Raw genomic sequence first — 25,022 nt, 5'->3', positions numbered from 1 at the left:
TATTTATATTATCTCACTTTTACAGATGACTATTCTCGCAAGACTTGGATATACTTCTTGAAAAAGAAGGATGAAGTGTTCTCCTAGTTCCGTCACTTCAAAGCCTTGATCGAGAATCAAACAGAGAAGAGGATTAAGATCTTAAGGACTAATAATGGGACTGAGTATGAATCCAATGAGTTCCGTGACTTTTGCAAAAAAGCTAGCATTAAAAGGGAGACCACAACACCATACACTCCTGAATAGAATGGTATGGCGGAAAGGAAGAACCATACGATTGTGGAAGCTGTTCGTGCCATGCTCCATGATCAAAGGCTTCAGAAGTTTCTATGGGCCGAAGCTGCGAATACCGCCGAATATGTTCAAAACCGATGTCCTCATCAAGCATTGGATTCCAAGACTGCCGAAGAGATGTTCACTGGTAAGAAACCTAATGTCTCTCATTTTAGAATTTTTAGAAGTCTCGTATATTTTCATATGCCGAAAGAGAAAAGGAGCAAATTGGGTGCATCTGGAAAGAAGGGAATCTTCGTGGGCTATAGTGAAAATTCTAAGGGCTATAGAATCTATGTGGCTGGTCAAAGGGAAGTCGAGATTAGTCATGATGTCATCTTTGACGAAGATATGGATCTTAGCAAGGTTGACAATCTTCCTATTTTAAGGAAAACTAAAGAAGCTGACACCAGGAAGTCGGATGAAAAGGAAGATGAGACAATGCCCGATGTGGAAAAACCTACGGATCCTATTGTTCCCCCTCCACAAGAGCCTTCCTCTTCTAGGAAGAGGTCCTCATGGCTTAGGGGGACACTTGATGATGTCGAAGGACATATTGCACCCAGAGGGACTTTCCGTGAAAGTAAGAAGCAGACCAAGTATCAGGGATACTTTACCATTATAAGCACCATCATTCAAAATGAGCCTTCATCATTCGAAGAAGCCATGAAGCATCAAGTATGGAAGGATGCTATGAATGAGGAATACGAGTCCATCATGAAGAACGATGTCTGGGATGTGGTCCCCAGACCACGGGACAAAACAGTTGTCACCTCGAAGTGGCTTTACAAAATAAAGCATGGAGCTGATGGGAGTGCTGAAAAATATAAGGCTCGCTTTGTTGCTCGAGGCTTCTCTCAAAAGGAAGGTGTAGATTATGACAAGATATTTGCACCTCTTGCCTGATACACCATCATCCGCTCGATCATATCCCTTGCTACTTCACAAGGATGGAACCTACATCAAATGGATGTCAAGACCATGTTCTTGCATGGTTTGATTAAAGAGGAAGTCTATGTGGAACAACTCGAGGAGTTTGAGATTCATAATCAGGAATCTCACGTATGCAGGTTGAAGAAAGCTCTCTATGGGCTGAAGCAAGCACCCAGATCTTGGTATGAGAGGATCGATAGCTACTTGATGAAGTGGGATACACTAGGAGTGAAGTTGATCCAAACCTTTACTTTAAGGTTGAGGATGATAAGCCTTTCATACTAGTGTTGTATTTTGACGACCTCTCCCTGACAGGTGCAAACCCTCTCATTCACAAATGTAAGAGGGAGTTGACTTCCGAATTTGAGATGAAGGACCCAGGACTGATGCACTATTTCCTAGGGCTGGAGATTTGGCAGAAGCCAGAAGAGATTTTCCTATCTCAAGGAAAATATGTGGTAAAGATATTGGAGAGATTCGGTATGGTGGACTGCAAGCTTGTGACTACCCCGATGGAGCTTAACTTCAAGAAGTTATGCGGTAGTGTTGTTGGACTTGCTTTGGGAAATGCTACTGAATATCGTCAACTCATAGGAGCATTGATGTTCTTGGTGAAATCCCGTCCGGATATATGTTTTGCAGTCAACACGTTGAGCCAATATATGGTTGAGCCTGATCACTCACAATAGATTGGTGCCAAGAATCTTCTGAGATATCTTCGGGGCACAATCACTCATGGATTGATATACAATGCTGGAGATGTGAGGCTACATGCATATTCCGATGCTAATTGGGCTGGCAGTGTGGTGGACCGAAAGAGCACTTCCGGGTGTTGTTTCTCTTTGGGTTCTGCCTCGATCTCCTGGATGAGCAGAAAGCAAAAGTCGATGGCTTTGAGCACAGCTGAGGCATTGCTGCGAGTATGGCCTCCTATGAGGCTGTCTAGTTGAGGAAGCTCTTCAGTGAACTGTTTGGACATACATTAGATACTACTTGATCCTACGCGACAGCCAGAATGGGATTCGTTTATCACAGAATCCCGTATTTCATGATCTCTCCAAACACATCGATATCAGGTACCACTTTATCCAAGATATGGTACAGTGAAGAGCAATAAGGCTCCATCATATTGGGATAGATGAGCAGGTCGCCGACATTCTAACGAAGCCCCTAGGAAAGGTCAAATTCTTGACTTTCCGAGAACGACTAGGAGTCGTTGAGAGACCCTCTTATGAGGGTCTTGTATGATGCATACATTGAGCGCTGGGAGCTCCAGGGGGCTTGGGATACTTCTTGGAGAGACAAGCGACCATAGGGTGACTCACCCTCCCCCGGTGGTGCGCTGTGTACAGGGTGAATGGTTCAGCCTTCCCTTGTGATACCCCATGGCGACATGTAGGCAATATGAGTGGTTCATCCTTCTCTTGCCGAGACATCCTACCCATGCAGTATGGGACTCATGGAAAGTACCTCTCATCTGGCCAATGAGTAGGGAAATGAGGATAGGGACCATAGTAGTATCGATGGACGCATTGTGTATCTACCGTACTCCCTATGCTAGGATGACATTGACCTAGGATCAATTGGAACTGACTTCAGGTCAGTAAGAGTGATATAACTCACTCTCTTTTGGAACTGATTTGGGATCAGTAAGAGTGGTATGACACACTCTCTTCATTGGGACTGACTTCAGGTCAGTAAGAGCGTTATTGGGCACACTCTTTTATTTGGGACTGACTTCAGGTCAGTAGAGGATGGTACGATACATTCTCGATCATTTCTTCTTCTTCATAGTTCAGCAGAGCAGAGCAGTGTAGGGTAGTGCATTTGCTGGCAGAAATGGTACCGACAGACAAATGGATTAGCAGATGGAGTTCTCCCTAGTTGAGAGGAAGTGTTAAAATTGGCAACTAGGGCCAAACTCCATGTGGGTCATCTTACTTATGGCAGCTGATATTTTTCTTGGATTCCTCTCATCGAGAGGTGTAGGATTGATCTAACGATCATCCAATTCCGACATGTATTCATGGAGATATAAATTTATTTGTATTTCTTGACAATTTGTCAAGGTCAGCCAGCAAGTTAAGTTGTGTTGCACACCCCCAACTAACCTCAACATTGCATATAAAAGGAGGAGACATTGTGTCTCATTTCACTCACTCTCATCCTCTCATCTCTTCCTTGTCTCTTGGGTATACACAAGGAAGGAGGACGCAAATCTCTTGGGCAGCTTTGAAGAAGGATGCAGATCTCTAGGGCATCATTGTGAGGACGCAGATTACGGCAGCGAGGACGCAGATTAGGACAGCGAGGATGCAGGAGGGTACAGCCATTTGTTTGGGGTGATTTAGGGCTGCTTTGACCAGCGCCTTACCCTCTTTGACTGTGGCTTTACATGGGCAACCTCTCCTAGGCTAGACGAAGTGCTGCATTGACTTTTGGAGGGCTGATTTGGGACAGAGTTGACTAGTTACGGTTGGCTGCAGGTTGCTGTAGCTTTCATCGCTGATTTGCCCCTCTCGGACTGTTTTGGGCTGCACATACTTGTTGTTGGAGGCTGAGTTCTCCTAGGATATCTTAAGGTCATTGGTGAGCTGTTTGACCAGCTTTGACCTTGCTGATTTGATTTATGTTGCTGCTGTTATAAATCACATATTTGTGATATTGTACTCTCTCTCTCTCTGCTAAATTACTGAAGAATATAGAAGAATTGATCAAAGGGTTTCCCCGCATTGGGGTTTGTCCCTGACTAGCCACCACATCTTGTATCTCTTGTCTTGGCTGGTCTTCTGTCGATTTTATTTATGTTATATCAGCATTTTACGTATATGTTAATGTGAAATTGACATTGGGCTAATAAGAAGAATTAAAGTAAATTTCTCTAAGCATAGAACATACCATAATTTAACATCCTGGCCTCTGCAAATTCTTCTGCCTCCGGATCTCTGAAACGACTTCCCAAATCTACAAATCGAACTGCATATTGGAGGCTTCTAAGTAGCCCCCGCGTCAGCCCCACTGTGGCTATCTTTGCCTCTCTGCAATGCACTCGTTGGATCTAGAAAACTTCCTCCAGCCTCACTGTCCCTGCCCCTCACTGTCTCTGCTTTGATTTTTGGCTCTCCGGCAACTATTGTTGTTCTCTGGAAATCGATCTGCCAAGGAAATCGAACTGCGAAAGTGTCTTCTCCAAGTGTCCATCGACGACTTCTTATAATCCTCTGTTGGAGCACCAATGACCAAAATTAAAATTTAATTAAGGGCTAGGATCATCTTGAAGTCGATCTGTGTGCACTTCTAGACTATTCTCACCTTGACTTCATTAATTCTGATTAATTAACTAATTTTCCTAAGTTTAGGAAACATTAAAAAATAGGTTAATAATCTAATTAAGTTATTTCTAGGTGGAATTTCCATAAACGATTTCTAGGTTTTGGAGATCTCATGTATTCTAGCCTCTCCACCAAATTTTGTGGCTAGAACACATCTAATGGTGCAAAAACTAACAACAAATATAAATACATAAATAAATATTAATATTAAATTATCTAAAGGACACAACTCATCATCTTCATGACTAGATAATGTTTAAGGCATTGAATCTATCATCATATCACTCATTCTTTACCAATTATATATTAGTATTCTATATGGATTTCAACTTTGTCCTCCTTATGTTGAATAATCCATATCTGAACTACTATTCATTACATTGAGACAGTTGGAAGTTTACTTCTCAAGTCAAGGGTTTTCAGATCCGCAGAAGGTAAAAGGTTCTCAGTTGAAGTTGGAAGAAGTGTCACTATCATGGGCCAATTTTTACTAGAGACGGTGTCAGCAAGGGAGGCTACCAAGAACAAAGTGGTAAGAGTTCCAGACCATAACATGAAAGTTCTGCATAGTGGGTTATGAGAGTCATATGAATATCAAGTGGCAAAACATGAGAACGAAACAAGGACAAAAAGTAGAAGAGTGCACAATAACGGTCAATCCATTGTCAATCAAGGTACAGATTGTTCAAGACAAGGAAACGATAGTGCTAAAATATGTTGGAGAATTACATAGCCAAATTCAGAAAGAGTTGACTTTATTTGACATCAGCATATTGGTTTTGCCTATGCAAAAACAAGGTATGTGGAAGAGAAAGCAGGTTGGTCTAAGGGTGCATCATAGTAAAGTTCATTTCAGAGCTCCTCTGGAACATAAGGGTGGATACAAGAGTGATGGTTCTAAGAAAGCTTCCAATGCTGCAATGAAGGGAGAAGAAACGAAAGCAGGAGAAAAGTTAAACGTTATTTACAAGCAACATGGAAAGGTCAGACATGGTGAAGGACAATGCTGGAAATTTCATTCAGGAAACATTCCTAAGACAGTGAGGAAGTTCCTACTCACTAAATGTGACAAGGAAAAACAAATTTATGGAAATAATGATGTAGATGAGAAACTTTCATTGACGATGAAGTGCAAGCCAAAGCTAAATCCCTACTCACTACGCCTGACGAGGAAGAACAAATGGATGGAGATAATGAAGTGGATGAGAAGCTTTCACTGATGGTGAAGTGCAACCCAAACCTGAAGCACAAGTGAGAGAACATATGTCATGTATGTTGATGCAAGTCCAAAAGACAATGGTGAAAGCTATCTTTCGATACAATGACTAGAAGAATCTCATTTCAAAGGAATTGTTGAATAAGTTGGGTTTTGCCACCAAAGATCATCTAGAACTATATTCTCCATGATGGCAGAGTTAACCATCTGCAAACAGTGTAAGTTCAAGTTTTCCTTCTATCAGTTGCATTCATTGATGAAATTGAGTGTGGCGTGGTGCAATGAGATGTTTATGAAGTCATTGTTGGAAGTCCCTACTTATGGAACAAGGATATCATATTGAAGATGAGGGGGAATGAATACAGACTTGTAAAATAAGGGAGACTGTATGTCATATATTCCTAAAGGGGCACACAGTTTTTTCTTTAATATCAGCAGCACAGGCAAAAAGACTTATCAATGCAAGTTGTAAGCTTGAATTTTTTATGATTAGATATGATGATTTGGGGTAGCATCGGACATGCTCTAACCACGAAATTTGATGGAGAGGTTGGGGCACATGAGATCTCCAATACCCAGAAAGGGTTTGGGTAGATTCTAAACAGATCACGAGATATTAAAATAATTAATATTTTTAATGGAGTCCCTAAGTCTAAACTTAGGGAAAATAAAATATTAATGTGTATTAATATGAATCTGTGTTAAAGTGGTCCAAAAGACATGGATCAAGCCAGATCTAATCTTAACCATTGATTAGGGACTTAATCTCGGCCGTTGAGATGTCCATAGGAAAAGTATAAGAGGAGGCTTAAGGGTCACTTGGAGAATCACCAGAGTGATCAGTCATTCTATTCTATAGAGCAGAGTTTGCTAAGAGAGATAGAATCAGTGATCGGGAGAGCAGCTGAAGGGCATTGAGTACAGAGAGACAGAGAGGCAGAGATAGTGCATGGATAGCAGCAGAGTAGCCAGAGAGAGAGACGCAGGAGCAGCCAGTGCTCACGCAGGGCCACGCAGAGGCAGCTAAGTGTTGCACAGAGCACCAGAGGGGCCAGCGTAGCTGACGCAAGGCCTCCTGGGGCTGACGAAAGCCACGATAGTCTGACGCAGTGCCAACGCTGGGCTAGGAGAGGTTGACACAGTCCAGATTAGGTAGACGCTGGGGTTTTCGGGGCAGATTGGTGCTGAGTAGCTGCAGGAAGGATTATCCGGGGTTTCAACCAGTTGATTTGTCAAAAACCGAGAGGTATTACTGCTAAGGAAATTCTTTGTTGGGTAAGCCAGTTTCGGCACCCAAATTGTACTCTGATATTGCTTAATAAGCAAACCCTCAAATATTTGCACTGGTTTTCCCACATTGGGTTTTTTCGGGGACATTTTTCCAAAAATAATGGTATCATGTGGTGTGTTTCTGGTGTTTGTTTTCAGTATTTACATTGTAAATAACTTGTTAAGGAAGATAACAAGTAAGTAGGAATAAATCAAATAAAGTGCATGGAGGGTTTCTAACTAAGTAAACTTAGAAACTTCAACATGGTATTAGAGCGTGATTGCAGATCACAGGAGGACTAAAAGACATCAGCCAAGCGGAGCAATAGCAGCAGAAAACAGTTGTCCCGAGGTGACAAAAGTTGTTTCTAACAACACAGAAGCCAAGGAGTGTGACGCAGAGCCAGCCAGGGCCACGCAAAGGAAGCCGGGAGCTGCACAGAGCCCCAAAAAGGCTAGCGTTGGTGACACAGAGGGCCAGAGGCTGATGCAGTGCATCCCAGGGCTGACACAGACCCATCTAGGGTGACACAGAGCCAGCGTGAGGCAGAGAGGGGCTGATGTAGTTCACAGAGAGGCAGTTGTTGGGGTCTAGAAGGCTACAGGAATATTGCAGAGTGGAGTCGGTGAGGTACTGTAGTCAGAACAGTACCTGACAGAGCAGGGCCAGGGAGTTGTTACCAAGGGTTTGTAGCCGAGGAACCCGGATCAGAAGTGCAGTTGCATAAGTCGATCAGAGTAGGGGGCATCTAGACAAGCAGAAAAAGGATTTCCAGGAGGGAAATCAAGACTCAAAGGGAGTCCAGAAGAGAACTTCCAGACGAGAAGTAGAGACTCAGAGGATTCAAACAGAGAACTTCTAGGAGGGAAGTAGAGGAGCATCATGGCACTACACAAGGTAAGAGACTAGGATAGACTGGACGGAGCATCGAACTTCGCAGTCTGGAAGGCCAGAATCTTATCAGTGCTTGACAGGAATCGTGTCAAGAACTTCGCCTTGAAGGTAATAGTTGTCCCAGTCGACCCCAATGATAATGACAAGTACAAGGAGGCGATGGCGAGGGCCAAGTGCATTATCCTTAACGGGGTCAAGGATCATGTGGTACCACATATAGCCGAGAAGGAAATGGCATTTGAGATGTGGGAGGCTCTCAAGAAGCTGTATCAGCATACTTCTGTGCAGAGAAGAATGCTGCTCGAGAACCAGATGAGGTCATATCAGATGAAGAAGGGACAATGGATTGACACCTTCCTCGGAGGACTGAATGAGATCCGAGACCAGTTGACTACTATAGGAGCGACGCCAGATCAGGAGCTGATGGTGAGGGCAACCCTGAATGCACTCTTAGAAGACTAGGAAGTGTTTGTCCATAGTATATTGGGCAGAGGGACACTTCCACCATGGGACGAGATGTGGGCAGCTCTTTGCCAGGAAGAGATCAGACGATAGTCGAAGACAGGTAGCAGCAGCAAGGGGATCAAGGTCAAGCAGGAGGAGGAAGATGTGGCCCTAGCATCTGAGGGAAAGCAGGAAAAGCGAAAGAAGAAAGATCTCTCCAAGATCAAGTGCTTCCACTGTGGGGAGTTGGGTCATTGTGCAACCCAATGTCCAAGGAAGAAGAGTAAGGGAGAGTCCTCCGAGACTAAGGCAGCGCTAGCACGGGCAAAGAAGGAAGTTTTGACAGACGATGACTGTGCCATGAGTGCACACGCACCACTTGAGCGAAAGTGGGGAGACATTGAGCTGTAGTCAAGAGGAGTATAGGCGATGAGGGGCAGGATCCTCGAGGTACCCATCCTCTTGGATTAGACCTTGCTACGGGAGCCGCGACGAGGAGTAGCAGGATTGGCTGAGTGGGTAAAGACGGATGCGGATGGAGTGGCAAAGAGAGTTACAGTGCAAAAGTCCAGAGACAGCACAGAGCTAGCAGGCTGCAGCAGTGCGAGAGACACAGGAGTGTTGCACCAGTGCAGGAAGGCACAAAGAGGTGTGTAACGGTGCAAGATGCAGGGAGTTGTTGCAGCAGTGCAGAGGTCAGAGAGAGGGAGCACTTGTCAACAGCAGAGGGAGCTTTAGCATCAGTGTGTGTTTCTAGCCCAACAAGGAGGTCAATTGGGAGATTAGTTATTTACTTCTCAGTAACTGAGTTGCAGTGCAGTAGTGGGCAGCACGATGCAACATAATGAGAGGAGGTGCAATGCGGATGTGGTGTTGGGAGTAAGGACTAGCAGCAGCACAGATGCAGAGGGAGTTGTCGTACAGATGCAGCAGTGGCAGTGGCAGAACCATGAGCAGCAGTACAGGATGCAACAGTGCAGAGGATGTTGGGCAGGAAGGCCTAGCATCAGCACAGGTATCGATGTCGGATGATCAGAGTAATACTCAAAGAGGAGTACTGCTAGAGCACAGTCCTCGCTAAAAGGGAGTGTTAATTTGGGGTAGCATCGGATGTGCTCTAGCCACGAAATTTGGTGGAGAGGTTGGGGCACATGAGATCTCCAATACCCAGAAAGAGTTTGGGCAAATTCTAAACAGATCAAGAAATATTAAAATAATTAATATTTTTAATGGAGTCCCTAAGTCTAAACTTAGGGAAAATAAAATATTAATTTGTATTAATATGAATCTGTGTTAGAGTGGTCCAAAAGACATGGATCAAGCCAGATCTAATCTTAACCATTGACTAGGGACTTAATCTCGGTCGTTGAGATGTCAACAGGAAGAGTATAAGAGGAGGCTTGAGGGTCACTTGGAGAATACACCAGAGTGATCAGTGATTCTATTCTCTAGAGCGGGGTTTGCTAAGAGAGATAGAATCAGTGATCGGGGGAGCAGCTGAGGGGCATTGAGTACAAAGTGACAGAGATAGTGCCGGGATAGCAGTAGAGCAGCCAGAGAGAGAGACACGGGAGCAGCCAGTGCTCATGCAGGGCCACGCAGAGGTAGCTAAGTGTTGCGCAGAGCACCAGAGGGGCCAGCGTAGCTGACGCAGAGGCTCAAAGAGCTGATGCAAGGCCTCCTGGGGCTGACGCAGGCCAAGATAGGCTGACGCAGTGCCAGCGCTGAGCTAGGAGAGTCTAACGCAGTCCAAATTGGGCAGACGTTGGGGTTTCTGGGGCAGATTGGTGCTCAGTAGCTGCCGGAAGGATTATCTGGGGTTTCAACTAGTAGATTTGTCAGAAACCGAGAGGTATTACTGCTAAGGAAATTCTCTGTTGGGTAAGCTAGTTTCGGCACCCAGATTGTACTCTGATATTGCTTAATAAAAAAACCCTCAGATAGTTGCACCAGTTTTCCCACATTAGGTTTTTCCGGGGACATTAGTCCAAAAATAATGGTGTCATGTGGTGTGTTTGTTCTTGTTTCTTTCAGTTGTTGATCTGTAATATGTTGAGCATGCACTAGTGTTTGTTTTCAATATTTACATTGTAAATAGCTTGTTAAGGAAGATAACAAGTAGGTAGCAATAAATCAGATAAAGTGCATGGAGGGTTTCTAACTAAGTAAACTTAGAAACTTCAACAAGATAGAGACCATAGACCAAGGAGAAGTAACAGGAAATTATTCAAATCCAGAGCAAAAGGCAATGGTTACTCGATTGCAATATTGGCTTTCAAGTTTATAATGAAAAGCTATTATTGCCAAGTGCATACAGATTGCCAGAACTTATCTCCATCTAATTGACCACTTGGGCAAAGCTTGTAATAGTTTGCAGCTAATCATCACCAATTGTAGTCATCTATGGCATTATGGTTAGGTGGCTTATCTTGACTGGTAACCAGCATTCTGCACAAGGAGATCAAGTAGGCATTCAGTGTTTCTATTCTTGGCAACTAATCAAATACTGCTCTGGAAACCTACATTCTGCCACTAACCATTGACAAACAACAGATGACAATCATTGAAACTCTCGATGCTAGTGTTGACTACAGGAAACTCACATTTCCGCAAGAAAGCTGAAGATTTAACCCAAGGTTAAAACCAACCAGAAACCCATCATTGTAACCATTGGAACATTGACCATTAATCTGCTATCTGCATAGCTATAGGCAATAACAAATCTGCTTCATGCAACAAGAACCAGGCTCATCATACCATCTTCTTGTGTTACCATCAAGCTACTGCCCATATTATAAACTCTGTAGAAGCCTATACGGTGACATTTTCATAGGATTGTCAGCTTATTCATGCCAACTTTTCTGGTTACAAAAAGGCCTGCTTAAATAATTACCCATGTTCTTCTAAATAATAGTAAGACATAACCTGGGCTGGGAAATTTGATCCTAGCAAATCAGACCTTAACAGTGCTGAGATTAGGAATAACCTGCCAAACCAGACTTCCCTTCAGCACTAAGAAAAAAACTAAATTTAGAGTTAGCATCCTTCTTTACATGAAATACAGCGCTTCTGTTTGTTTTGTTCTCTTTAAAACTTATTACCATTGTGTTTCATGTTATCACTAAGAAATAAAAAAGAAAAGCAAGTCTAGACAGACAGTTAACTATTCTGATCTTACCGCCGGAGCTGCTTCTAGTGCCCCATCTGCTGTCGAAAATGTTACATGTTTTAGTCCCTTCTCCTTTGCAAACGTTTTACCCAGCTGCAAGGAAGCAATATTGCTAATAAAAGAAAATCTGTCCACATATTTGAACCAATTGAACAGCTAGTCTGATGTCATAAATGTTATAACTAAATTGCCAAAGAAAGTCATACAGTATAGATCATTACGAGCAAAAGAAACAAGCTGCCATTTATTTCCATGGGCTGAAAAAGTGATTTTTCTTAGGAAATTGTGAATCATACATGAGTATATCCTGTAGCAATTCGCAAGGGCTTTTCTGTCGTCCATTGAGGCATTGTTGCTAATTCACCCAATGTGCAGATATTCTTATACACCCCATCATTTGGAATCTGTTAAAAAGGAAGAACATTAACATGCCACCGTGTGCAATGAAATCTAGGCTATGAATAGATAGAATGAACGTTCATGGAAAAGAAAAGAGATAAAGAACCACCTACAGCGAGAGACAAGCGACACTTCCCAAAACCAAGAGCATCGTGCACTAAGACTAACTCTTCATGTCCCTGTCAATAACAAGTATCCAGATGAATATCTAATCTTTTGACAAAATAGCTTCATAAACAAGCATTACCGGTAACATATTTAGACTGAATTCATTGAAAAGCAGATGCACAAAAACTTTTCCCATACATTCCTTCTAGGGCTATAACTTTTATCATTGATGGACTTCCATAAAATACCAAATTGAAAACATCAAGATTAGAAATTTTCTCTAGAAATACAATAGTTGATATTTCAGGCAATAACAGTAAGTATAAAGAAGATTCAGGGAACTTGAACACACAAAAGGTTGATGAGGCTCGTGCTGCAAATATCATGTCAGTGAATATCACCAAGGGTCCAGAAAGAAACTTATCAGAAATATCTGGGAAAATATAAGTAAACCTTAAAAATACCAAAATCATAAATTTGTTTCACTCTTTTAAAAATCTAAAGCAGCTCATCCCTCTAGCCTTTTACGGGCAAAGGTAATAGTGAGTAGTCCCTTTTGCTCTCAATCCCTTCCTTTTCCTCTCCAAACTGAGTTTCAAATCCGAAAAAACTCTTCTAACCCACAATATATTTTCCATATCTAACGACGTTTTGAAGATATGGTGAGAAGCGCCTTTGTTCTCGTTTCCCTGCTTTTCCTCTTCAAATTGAGTTAAAAGCTAAAAAGAAAGTCAAAAAAATCTTCAGACCGAACCTTTATTTCCATCATTGCAAGATATTTTGACACTATATTGTGATATTTTCATACCTCTCAAAGTATCATGATTTTTTCAGCCAATATTGTCGGGGAGTTGAAAAACTCATGAAATATCAGATAATTACAACTATGGATGACAGCACAGTATCTCTCCTACATGGTATGCTAATATCTATCAAAGGCTATCTCAATCACAATCATATTAATTTACAAATAAATAATTAACCATAAACCCTGTAGAGCTTTAAAAGTAGCTTAACCTTGCTCAAATGGCATCTCCTGCAATACAGGCAAATGGAATTTTGCAAAATGATTTTTTTACTTTATACTACTTCTTTATATTATACAAAAGTATACATGTACATATCAAAAGGAGGCTCATCTACCTAACTATAGCAAAAGCTGTAATAAAGTCAATTTGAGCCCTGGTAGAATAATGCTCAATATTTCCTCATCTACCTAACTTAAGCAGACAACGCACCAACAACCAATTTCCAAAAGGACTCTATGGACCCTGCTAAACCTTCAAAAACATACCTACAGTGAATGTTCAAAGAGCATATAGTACCTTGGACCGAATAAAATGCCAAAGCTACAACAGTGGCTCAGGCCAAGTGATGGGAAATCTCCAATTAAAACAGCACACCATAGAATGACTCCTAGAATACAGAGCAGAATATGCCATGAACTTCTAGCAATTCTTGGCAAATCATCACTCCTAAAAAGTATGTTTAACTGTCTTCAGTCTCCCTACGCTGTGGACACTTTTAATCCATTTGACTAGTCCTATCCAATTTATACTTGGTAGGGAAAACTTGATATAACTTCAGCAATGCAAAACTAAGTTTATATAATTATACCATGTGACCATAAACTATTGAGCATGGTTATCTACCAAAAGCCCCCCCCAAGGTCTTCCCCATCTTTTATTAAAAACCAGAGCTAACGAGATGCATCTGTCCATAAACTAAGAAATCATCCTACTGTTAAATTCAAAAATCATTTTACTATACGACCATTACCAATCTCTTCGAATAGGGTTGGATAGATACCATTCATTTTAGATAGCTCCTCTGAAAGGTATGAGGGGTTGCAGTTCCCTCAAATTGACTCTCTATGTTGTGCATGCAGGATCCCTCTAGTTTGGTCAAACAACTTTGTCAACATCCTCTAGTTCCCTCTAGCTGAGAAGTCCCCTACTCGATCTTTTAACTTGGGATCTTGAAATATTTGGGATACGTTGATTCTGGATTTTCCATATCCACTTTGGTCTAAAAGGTAAGTCCCACCCTCCCTTGCTCCCTAACTAATCCCATGACAACTAACTCGCTACTTGTTTCCAAGCCTCCCAAATACATTTGAGCACAAAGGACTCTTGGATCAGAAACTCTGGGAGTAAATCAATGACATCACAAAGCTCAAATTGGCCTCAAATTTTGCCCATGTGATTTTAGCATGGAATTGTATAGGTGAGGATGGACTTCCTGTTAGTTTTTGGTAGCATCGGAAGTGCTCTAGCCTTGAAATTTGGTGGAGAGGCTAAGGCACATGAGTTCTAAAAAACCCAGAAACCGTTTGGTGAAATTCCACCCGGATTGTATTTTATTAAAATAATTAATATTTTTAATGGAGTTCCTAAGTCTAAACTTAGGGAAATTAAAATATTAATGGGTATTAATCAAAATATGGGTGAGAATGATCTAGAAGGCGGATCATGTCATGTTTTAATCTTAGCCGTTGATTAGAGACTTAATCTCTGTCATTGAAAACTCAACAGGAAAAGTATAAAACGGAGGCTTGGGGTTCATTTGGAAACAGAGAGAGAGAGAGAGTTGATCTGGAGTTCGATTTATGGGGCTAGGACGCTGAGAAATTCGAACTAAGTGATCATTCTGCAGCAGAGGGGCAGTGAGAATCCGGGAGAGGGACTTTCCAGAGAATACTGACAGAGAGGCGAAGAGAGCTTGCAGAGAGGTAGCGCAGTAGCCTGGAGAGCTGACGTTGGGACAGTCTGGGCCCACGCAGTCCTGATGCAGAGCCAGAAACTACCGGGAACTGTTAGAACTGCTGGGAGAGCTGATGCAGAGGCAGCGCAGTAGCAAGGAGAGCTGATGCAAAAAAGTTGCTTGTCACGCTGAATCCAGAACTGCCTGAACAACTGAAACTGTCGGGAACTACCGAGAACTGTAGAAACTGTCGAGAACTGCCGAAACAGCCGAGAGAGTTGATGTAGGGTTGACGCAGGGCCTACGCAGGGCCATCGCAGAAATAGCCAGGGTTAGCCGGTTTTGTGTCGGATCAGCCAAAATTCTACCAGGTGAAGTGAGGAAAAACTCACTCAGATTTCCTGCCAGTGTTTTCTCTGTGAAGGATTGCTAGATGAGCATCCTAAATTTGTATTCGATTATTTCTTGTGCATAATAATAAAACCCTCAGAGTTGTTGCACCGGTTTTCCTGCATTGGGTTTTTCCAGGGACTATTGTGTCCAAAAATAAGTGTGTCCTATGTATCTTGTTCTTTGCTCCGTTTTCTGTTTCATGAGATCAAATATTTAATTAGTGTAGGTTGTAGAAGTAATTTTCTTCAGTATTTAAAAGAATAACTTGATGAATGTAATTTAAAAAACCAAGTAGGTGAAGTAGATTCAGAATTTTTGCAGTAGGGGTTCCTTCGGAGTGTAGGAATTTTCACACTTCCAAGGGGCATCACCCTCTAGACATCTTACCACCCACTTTTCCATCATGGGATCTCTCTAAGTTTGTTAAACGAGAGTTCATAAAGCTTACCCCAAAGAATGATGCCAGAGATATTATTCGTATTTGGAGGCCAATCATGCCCTTAGAATGTTTCATACAAAATACTAGCCAAGACTTTCAAATTGATATTTTATAGGATTGCAACAAGGATTGTGGGACTGAAGCAATTTGGGTTCATCATAGAGAGGTTCATATTGGAGACGTTAACCACTTGGGACCCAGGAGTATATGGAACGGGCCAAGGGGACCAATCAAGATTCTGTGTTGCTCAAGATAGAATTTGACAAAGATTATGATAGGATTGGAGCTTTACACTTGATATCTTGACTTGTTTAGAACTTGGAGACAAGTTTACAAATATGGTGTGCACCATGTTCACAAATAATTTTTAATTGCAAGGGGCCAAGGAGACCAATTCGGATTCCTTGTTGTTTAAGATAAACTTTGATGAAGTTTCAGATCAGGTTGGAGCTTTTTCGTCAATACTTTGATTTGGTTAGGATTTGCAACATGTTTACAAAGATGGTGCACACAATGTATAGGAAGACTTTTGCATTTTCTATGTCAACGGTGTCTTATTGGACGAAATTGACTTACATAGACCTATTAAACAAAGGTGCTTCCTTACTCCCTATCTCTATGCAATAGCAAATGTTCTTGATTATCTACTAGATGCGACTAGGATGTGGGGTAGGATTCATGTAATCTAAATCCCAATACATAAATAGGTTTTTAATAACCATTTTGTCAGTGACTTGTAAAAAAGATGAATAGGCTCGATGAAATCAAAAAGGACAATGCATGATGTATAAATATGAAAGGAAGTTTTTGGAATTTCTCAAGTATGTCCTACGTTACCCCTTTTGTGGCACAAGTGTTTACGTTATGCATTTCATTGCATGAAAGATACTCACAGATTATTGTTTAGATCTAGGGGCACTACCATGGATACACACACTCTCCCTAGCACTTACTTTATGGCTCCTTTCAACCTCTTTCTCAAAGGATGTGCAATGTTTAGAGGAGAGTAGTTCCTTGCTTAGGCAATTATATGATGCCCCTACATCTTTTAAGGATTTCCAGTTATAATTTATTCAACCTTGTAGTGATATTTTAGGTGTTTATTTTGTCCATGGGTGTTAAAATTGGCAACCAGGGCAAAACTTCATGTGGGTCATCTTATTCATGGCTGATAATATTTTTATTAGATTCCTCTCGTCGAGAGGTGTAAGATTGATATAAAGATCATCCGATTCCGATAAGTATTCATGGAGATATGAATTTATTTTGATTATGGAATTATTATCAAGCCGACCTACAACTCATGTAGGCTCAAAAGCCCAACAGTCGCATCTATTCACTCACCAACGTTGTGTATAAATATAAGAGGACTTTTCCTCATTTGGACTCGCTCATCTCATCACATCTCTCTCTCTCTCTACTGCGCAGAAATGAGTCTCTTCTCTATTGCGCTAAAATGGGTCTCTCTCTCACACATTTGAAGCCGGAAACTACTGAAACTGAAGCTGTAATTACAAAAGTAAAGATTGACTTGCGTGGCCTAGAAGATCTCCTCATCTGAACTGCGCTGTAGATTCATCTGAACCTCCTCTAAAAGCCACAACTTTTGGTGGTGGAATGAAGTCAATCCGACGAACGGTTTGCAAGATATCGACTGCCCTAATTTGAAGCCGGAAACTACTAAAACTGAAGCTGTAACTGCAGAAGTAAAGATTGACTTGCGTGGCCTAGAAGATCTCCTCATCTAAACTGCACTGTAGGTTCATTTGAACCTCCTCTGGAAGCCGAAACTTTTGGTGGTGGAATGAAGTCAATCCGACGGTCGGTTTGTGAGATATGGTCTGCCCTAGTTTGATAATGAAGCCGCTAACGTTGATGTTGCTGATCTAGGGTTTGCTACTGCTGATATGAATCAGATTTATTGTACTATTTCTCTCTGCTAAATTATTGAAGATAAAAGAAGATTTGATCAAAGGGTTTCCCCACACATTGTGGGGTTTGTCCCTGGCTAACCGCCACATCTTGTGTCTCTTGTCTTGGCTTGTTTTCTGTCGATCGTTTAATGTTCTATCTGCACTTTACTTTATGTACATGTGATTGCTAATCGGTGGAATATAATAAGAAAAAGAAGTAAACTGTTATAAGCATAGAACATACCATAACTTAACATGGTATCAGAGATGAGGTGAAGACAAAGCCCGAGCAAGAGCAAGAGCAATCATCGAAGAGAATATTGGCAAGGCTATCCTAAAAGAACTATGGGGTCCTCAACACTCTTTCCTGCTGAAGACAAGCTCCGTGAGAAAGCTGACTATCACGGATGGAAGATGTCTATCGATCTAACCCTTGAGAATCAAGGAGTGTTGGATCATGTGAGAGGCAATATTGTTGAGCCTCCAAATGCATCCGCTGCTGCCTGGAACAAATGAAAAAATGGAGAAGTCAAAACAATAGAAGATCATCCGGGAATCTATCGACAAGCACTTGGTGGCCTACATCTCTAAACTGGACACCTCCAAGGAAATCTACGATAGTCTGGTGAGTTTATTTAAAGTTAATGATGCAAATCAAGTTTTGTTTCTTAGAAATAAGCTGAGGGAAATCAAGAAGGGTAAAGATGAAAGTATGCAAGCATACTTCTTAAGAATCACCGAGATCAAAAACGATCTCCTATCTATTGGGGAAACTATTACTGACAGAGAAATGGCACTCACAACTCTTGGAGGATTTCCATTTGAATGGTATGTGTTCAGGACTACTCTTTTGAACTATAATGTAATCCCTGGTTTCGAGGAATTAATGGCTAGATGCATTCAAGAAGAAACAAAGGAAGAAGTGCAAGAAATGCCCATGCCTAAAGGTCCTCCTGCTGCCTTTTCTTCTCATGCAAAGAAAAGAAATAATTCCGAGACTAAATCAAAAGGAAAGGTTGGACCTAAGGCTAGAAGAAAATGATGATGTTACATTTGTGATAAAGCAAGTCACTATGTATGAGATCACGAGCATCATGATGAATGAGATCATGGACATAAAGGGCAACATGAGATCATGGACATATAGGATAGCATGATGATGATACACACTAGTTTGAGCAGCATTATGATGGATAAAATCATGGACATGGGCAGCATGATGATAATCATGATTAGAGAAGCATGGTACAGTATGCAGTGGTGCAACTCGAAATCCCTCTGATGGCAATCAAAGGAATGACAAATTCAACAGCAAAGGTAAGAGGAGAGCTGGGAATCAAGGAAGAGGACAAGCATTCAAGAAGGCTAGAAATTCTAGGATGTATTAAATGCACCTGACCTCAAAAGGAACCTAGTGTCCATCTTGGCAATGGAAGATAGAGGCTACAAGGTAACCTTCAGTAATGGCAAGGTATGTATATGGAAAAATAATGTTAAAGATGCCTTTACTCTTGGGTTTAGTGTTGATTCATTATATCAGGTCGATGGAAGTCCGCTAGGTGTCATGTCTTGTGACACAACTCTTTAGTCCGAACTTTGGCATCGAAGGTTTGCCCACCTTCATTACAAAGCTCTACCCGATGTAAGACAGATGGTAACAGGGATGCCCGAATTCCAAGTAGAGAAAGAAGGTGTATGTCTGGGATGTGCCAAAGGAAAGCTCAAAAGGGGACCATTCCCCTCAAGCCAAAGCAAGACCTCCGATATATTACAATTGGTTTACTCAGGCATACCTGAAGTTGGCATTAAGAGGGAGACTACTACACCACATACTCCTGAGCAGAATGGTGCGGTGGGAAGGAAGAACCACACGATGATGGAAGCTGTCCGGGCCATGCTACATGATCAAAGACTTCCAAAGTTTCTATGGGCTGAAACTACAATCACCGCCGTATATGTACAAAATCAATGCCCTCATCAAGCATTGGATTCCTAAACTCCTGAAGAAATGTTCACCACCGGTCAAAGGGAAGTCGTGATTAGTCATGATATCACCTTTGACAAAGATATGGCTCTCAGCAAGGTGGAAAATCTGCTGACTTTGAGTAGCTCTCAAAAAGATGACACCAGGGAACCGAAAGAAAAGGATGATGAATCAATGCCTGATGTAGAAGAACCCATGGATCCGATTGATCCTCATCCACATGAGCCTTCCTCTTCTAGGAAGAGGCCTTCATGGCTTAGGGGGATACTTGATGATGCTGAAGGACATGCTGCACCCTGAGGAACCTTCCATCAAAGTAAGAAACTTAACAGGTATCAGGGATACCTGACCATCATGAGCACAATCATAGAAAATGAACCTTCATCATTCTCAGATGTCATCAAGCATTAACTATGGAAGGATGCTATGACCATAGAATATGAGTCTATTATGGAGAATGATGTCTGGGAAGTAGTTCCCAGACCCTGGACAAGACAATTGTTACTTCAAAATGGCTTTACAAGATAAAGCATGCAGCAAATGGAAGTATGGAAAAGTATAAGGTTCATTTTGTTGCTCGTGGTTTATCCCAGAAGGGAGGTATAGACTATGATATTTGCACCTGTTGCCAGATATACGACCATCCGCTTGATCATAGCCCTTGAGGCTTCACAAGGATGGAACCTACATCAGATGGATGTCAAGACTGCGTTCTTGCACAGCTCGATCAAAGAAGAGGTCTACGTGGAGCAACCCGAAGGATTTGAGATTTATGATCGAAAATCTCATGTATGCAGGTTGAAGAAAGCTCTCTATGCGCTGAAGCAAGCACCCCGAGCATCGTATGAGAGGATCGATAGCTACTTGATGAAGCTAGGATTCACTAGGAGTGAAGCTGATCCTAACCTTTACTTTAAGGTTGAAGATGACAAGCCTCTCATACTGGTGTTGTATGTGGATGACCTCTTTCTAACAGGTGCAAACCCTCTCATTCACAAATGTAAGAGGGAGATGGCTTCTGAATTTGAAATGAAGGACCAAGGACTTGAAGTGTGGCAGAAGCCAAGGGAAATTTTCCTATCTCAAGGAAAATATGTGGTAAATATATTGGAAAGATTCGGTATGATGGACTGCAAGCCTGTGACTACCTCGAGGATCTTAACTTTTAGAAGTTATATGGTAGTGATGTCGGACCAGACTTGGGAAATGCCTCTGAGTTTCAAAAACTCATTCGCATTGATGTTCTTGGTGAACCTCCGTTCGAACATATGTTTTGCAGTTAGCATTGTGAGCTCATATTTGGTTGAGCCTCACTGGATTGATGCCAGGAATCTTCTGAGATGTCTTCAGGACACAATCTCTCATGGATTAAGATACACTACCAGAGATGTGAGACTACTTGGATATACTGATGTTGATTGGGCAGGCAGTGTGGTGGACCGTAAGAGCACTTCCGGGTACTGTTTCACCTTGGGATCTGCTTCGATATCTTGGATGAGCAGGAAGTAGAAGTGGTAGCTTTGAGCACCGCCGAAGCAGGATATATTGTTTCTAGCATAACCTCGTGTGAGGCAGTCTGGTTGCGAAAGCTCTTCAGTGAACTGTTTGGATTTACATTGGATACCACTGTGATTCTCTATAACAACCAGAGGTGGGATTTGATTATTGAGGAATCCCATATTCGTCAATTGCTCCAGTAGATAGACATCATCTGGGATATGGTAAGTCGATGAGCAAGGAAGTTCCATCACATTAAGATGATGTACAGGTTGATACACCTTGTCAAAGCCCCAAGGAAAGATCTAATCTGTGATTTTCCCAAACGACTTGGAGTTGGCAAGAAACCCTTGTACAAGGGTCCTGCATGTTGCATACATTGAGCTCTGGGAGCTCTGAGGGCTTGCGGTTCCTACTGGAGCAACATATGACCACAGGGTGACTCACCCTCCCCTGGTAGTGCACACTAGAACAAGATGATTCGCTCTCTTGTGGGACAAGATGATTCGCTCTCTTGTGGAACAGGATGATTCGCTCTCCTGTGTAGCAAGATGATTAGTTCTCCTGTGAGGCCTGGATTGATGTGTTCTCCATGGCAGCCTGGATTGATGTGTTCTCCACGGCGATTGTAGCAGGATTGATGTGTTCTCCTGTGAGGACAGGATTGATTAGTTCTCCTGTCAAGGCATCCTACCCATGCAGTCTGGGACTCATGGGAAGTACCTCTCATCTGATCAATGAGCAGGGAAATGAAGTTAGGGACCATAGTAGTACCGATGGATGCATCGTTGTATCTACCGTACTCCCTACGGTAGGATGACCTCCATTGATCTGGGATCAATGATACTGGTCTCGGACCAGTGGTAGGAGTTGTACCATACTATGACGCTGACTTCGGATCGGTTGAGACTGGTCTGGGACCAGTGGTACATACTCCAAGACTGACTTCGTGTCAGTGCAGTACTGGTCTGGGACCAGTGAGAGTGGTACATACTATGACGCTGACTACGGGTCGGTTGAGACTGGTCTGGGACCACTGGTACACTCTCTGAGACTGCGATCCTGGTCTGGGACCAGTGGTAGAAGTTGTACCATACTATGACGCTGACTTCGGGTCGGTTGAGACTGGTCTGGGACCAGTGGTACATACTCTGAGACTGACTTCGTGCCAGTGCAGTACTAGTCTGGGACCAGTGAGAGTGGTACATACTATGACGCTGACTTTGGGTCGGTTGAGACTGGTCTAGGACCAGTGGTACACTCTCTGAGACTGCGATACTGGTCTGGGACCAGTGGTAGGAGTGGTACTTACTATGAAGCTGACTTCGGGTCGGCTGAGACTAGTATGGGACTAGTGGTATGCACTCTGAGACTAACTTTGAGTCAGTGGAGGATGATACTGGTCTAGGACCAGTGGAGTTGTACTCACTATGACGCTGACTTCGGGTTGGTTGAGACTGGTCTGGGACCAGTGGTACATACTCTGAGACTGACTTTGAGTCAGTATGATACATCCTCGATCATTTCTTCTTCTTCATAATTCGGACAAAAGCATAGCAGAACAGAACAATGCAAGAGTAGAGCAGAACAGAGCAAAACAGTACAGATCAGTGCAGGGCAGAACAAGACAAAGCAGAACAGGCAGAATAGAGCAGAGCAGGGCAAGGGTCAGGTTGTACAGGGCAGTGCATTTGATGGATGAATAGTAACGACTGATAGACAGATTGCAGATGAAGTTCTCCATGGTTGAGAGGGAGTGTTAAAATTGGCAACCAGGGCAAAACTTCATGTGGGTCATCTTATTCATGGCTGATAATATTTTTATTAGATTCCTCTCGTCGAGAAGTGTAGGATTGATATAAAGATCATCCGATTCCGATAAGTATTCATGGAGATATGAATTTATTTTGATTATGGAATTATTATCAAGCCGACCTACAACTCATGTAGGCTCAGAAGCCCAACAGTGGCATCTATTCACCCACCAACGTTGTGTATAAATATAAGAGGAATTTTCCTCATTTGGACTCACTCATCTCATCACATCTCTCTCTCTCTCTACTGCGCAGAAATGAGTCTCTTCTCTACTGCGCTGAAATGGGTCTCTCTCTCACACATTTGAAGCCGGAAACTGCTGAAACTGAAGCTGCAACTGCAGAAAGATTGACTTGCGTGGCCTAGAAGATCTCCTCATCTGAACTGCGTTGTAGGTTCATCTGAACCTCCTCTAAAAGCCGCAACTTTTGGTGGTGGAATGAAGTCAATCCAACGAACGGTTTGCAAGATATCAACTGCCCTAGTTTGAAGTCGAAAACTGCTGAAACTGAAGTTGTAACTGCAGAAGTAAAGATTGACTTGCGTGGCCTAGAAGATCTCCTCATCTGAACTGCGCTGTAGGTTCATCTGAACCTCCTCTGGAAGCCGAAACTTTTGGTGGTGGAATGAAGTCAATCCGACGGTCGATTTGTGAGATATGGTCTGCCCTAGTTTGATAATGAAGCCGCTAATGCTGATGTTGCTGATCTAGGGTTTGCTACTGCTAATATGAATCAGATTTATTGAACTATTTCTCTCTGCTGAATTATTGAAGATAAAAGAAGATTTGATCAAAGGGGTTCCCCACACATTGTGGGGTTTGTCCCTGGCTAGCCGCCACATCTTGTGTCTCTTGTCTTGGCTTGTTTTCTGTCAATCGTTTAATGTTCTATCTGCACTTTACTTTATGTACATGTGATTGCTAATCAGTGGAATATAATAAGAAAAAGAAGTAAACTATTATAAGCATAGAACATACCATAACTTAACAATGGGGTAGATGGCATTTTACATGTTTTGATTTCTATGTTGTTCTAGTCATCAATTGAGTAGGTGTGGTGATAGAGTCAAACATTGTTGGTGGTACATGATTCCTATTACCCATCCATAGACACAAGTAACCCTACGTGAAATTTTTTTCTCCCAAGATGCAAATTTCTAGCCAACACCTCATATGATCCTCATATAGCAACTTCTCAGGTGCCTCTTTCCCACACATTGGTCAGCTCATCCACTTGATCATTTTGCTCGCCAAATGATGGTAGGTTTGTTGACCATATCTTGTCAACAGCCCTATTACCGCTCCAACTAGCAAGGACCTAAAGGGAAAATGCTAGACCAAGGGAAACAAATGGAGACTTAGCCCACTGTCACCTCAGCTAAGGCTCCCTACTATTTGTTGGAATTTCTAAGTCCAACTGTTAGAAACCCTTCATGTATTTTACTTATTTATTCCTACCTACTTGTTCTATTAATTAACAAGTTATTTACCATGTAAATACTGGAAATAAATACAAGTACATGCTCAACACGTTACAGATCATCAACTGAAGGAAACAAAACAGGCACACAAGTGACACAGTTGTTTTTGGACCAATGTCCCTGAAAAACCCAATACGGGAAAACCGGTGCAGCTATCTGAGGGTTTTACTATTATGCAATTTCTGAATACAATCTGGGTGCCAAAACTGGCTCACCCAACAGAGAATAATCTCAGCAGTAGTACCTCTCAGTCGAAGACAAATGTTTCAGTTGAAACCCCAGATAATCACTCCAGCAGCTTCACAACTCCAATCTACCCCATGAAACCCAAGTGTCAGCCTCTAGGGACAGTGTCAGCCCTTTCTGGCTCAGTGTTTTCCCAACAACACTCTAGCTTGGCCTGCGTCAGCCCTCTAGCCCTTTGTGTCATCCCTTTCTAGCCCAGCATTTGCCCAGCATCACTCTGGCTTGGCCTGAGTCAACCCTTTGGCCCTCTGTGTCACCCACGTTGGCCCTCCCAGGCACTGCGCAGCTCCTGGATGCCTCTGCATGAGCCCTGGCTAGCTCTACATGAAGCCCTGGCTGGGTCTGCGTCCCTCACTCCTGGCTACTGCGCTGATCCTCCTGGTGCTATCTTTGCCTCTCTGCTTTTGTATTCACTGCTCCTCAGTTGCAACTCTAATCACTCTCTCGACTTCCTCATCAAACCCAGCCCTAGAAAGTCGAAATCTTGATCAACTCAGTGTGTTCTCCAAGTG

At 42.4% G+C, this 25,022-nt stretch overlaps 1 protein-coding gene across 1 annotated transcript in view; it reads right to left on the bottom strand.

The window, feature by feature from the left end:
* LOC149233552 (ATP phosphoribosyltransferase 1, chloroplastic-like) overlaps positions 1-25,022 on the bottom strand; it is a 302,489-nt gene that overhangs the window by 74,102 nt on the left and 203,365 nt on the right. The window contains exons 5-7 of the mRNA XM_089376758.1: positions 12,044-12,109; positions 11,828-11,935; positions 11,541-11,624 (exon numbers count right to left, since the gene is read on the bottom strand). Coding sequence (XP_089232884.1) covers positions 11,541-11,624; positions 11,828-11,935; positions 12,044-12,109 — 258 coding nt within the window. The remainder of the gene's footprint in view (positions 1-11,540; positions 11,625-11,827; positions 11,936-12,043; positions 12,110-25,022) is intronic.

This window comes from Pinus tabuliformis, chromosome J (genome assembly GCF_031772625.1).
Source record: "Pinus tabuliformis cultivar Carrire ecotype Pingquan chromosome J, CPIR1, whole genome shotgun sequence".
Taxonomy (NCBI): domain Eukaryota; kingdom Viridiplantae; phylum Streptophyta; class Pinopsida; order Pinales; family Pinaceae; genus Pinus; species Pinus tabuliformis.
Note: the sequence above shows the minus strand (reverse complement) of the source record. Positions and strands in the feature narration are given on the sequence as shown.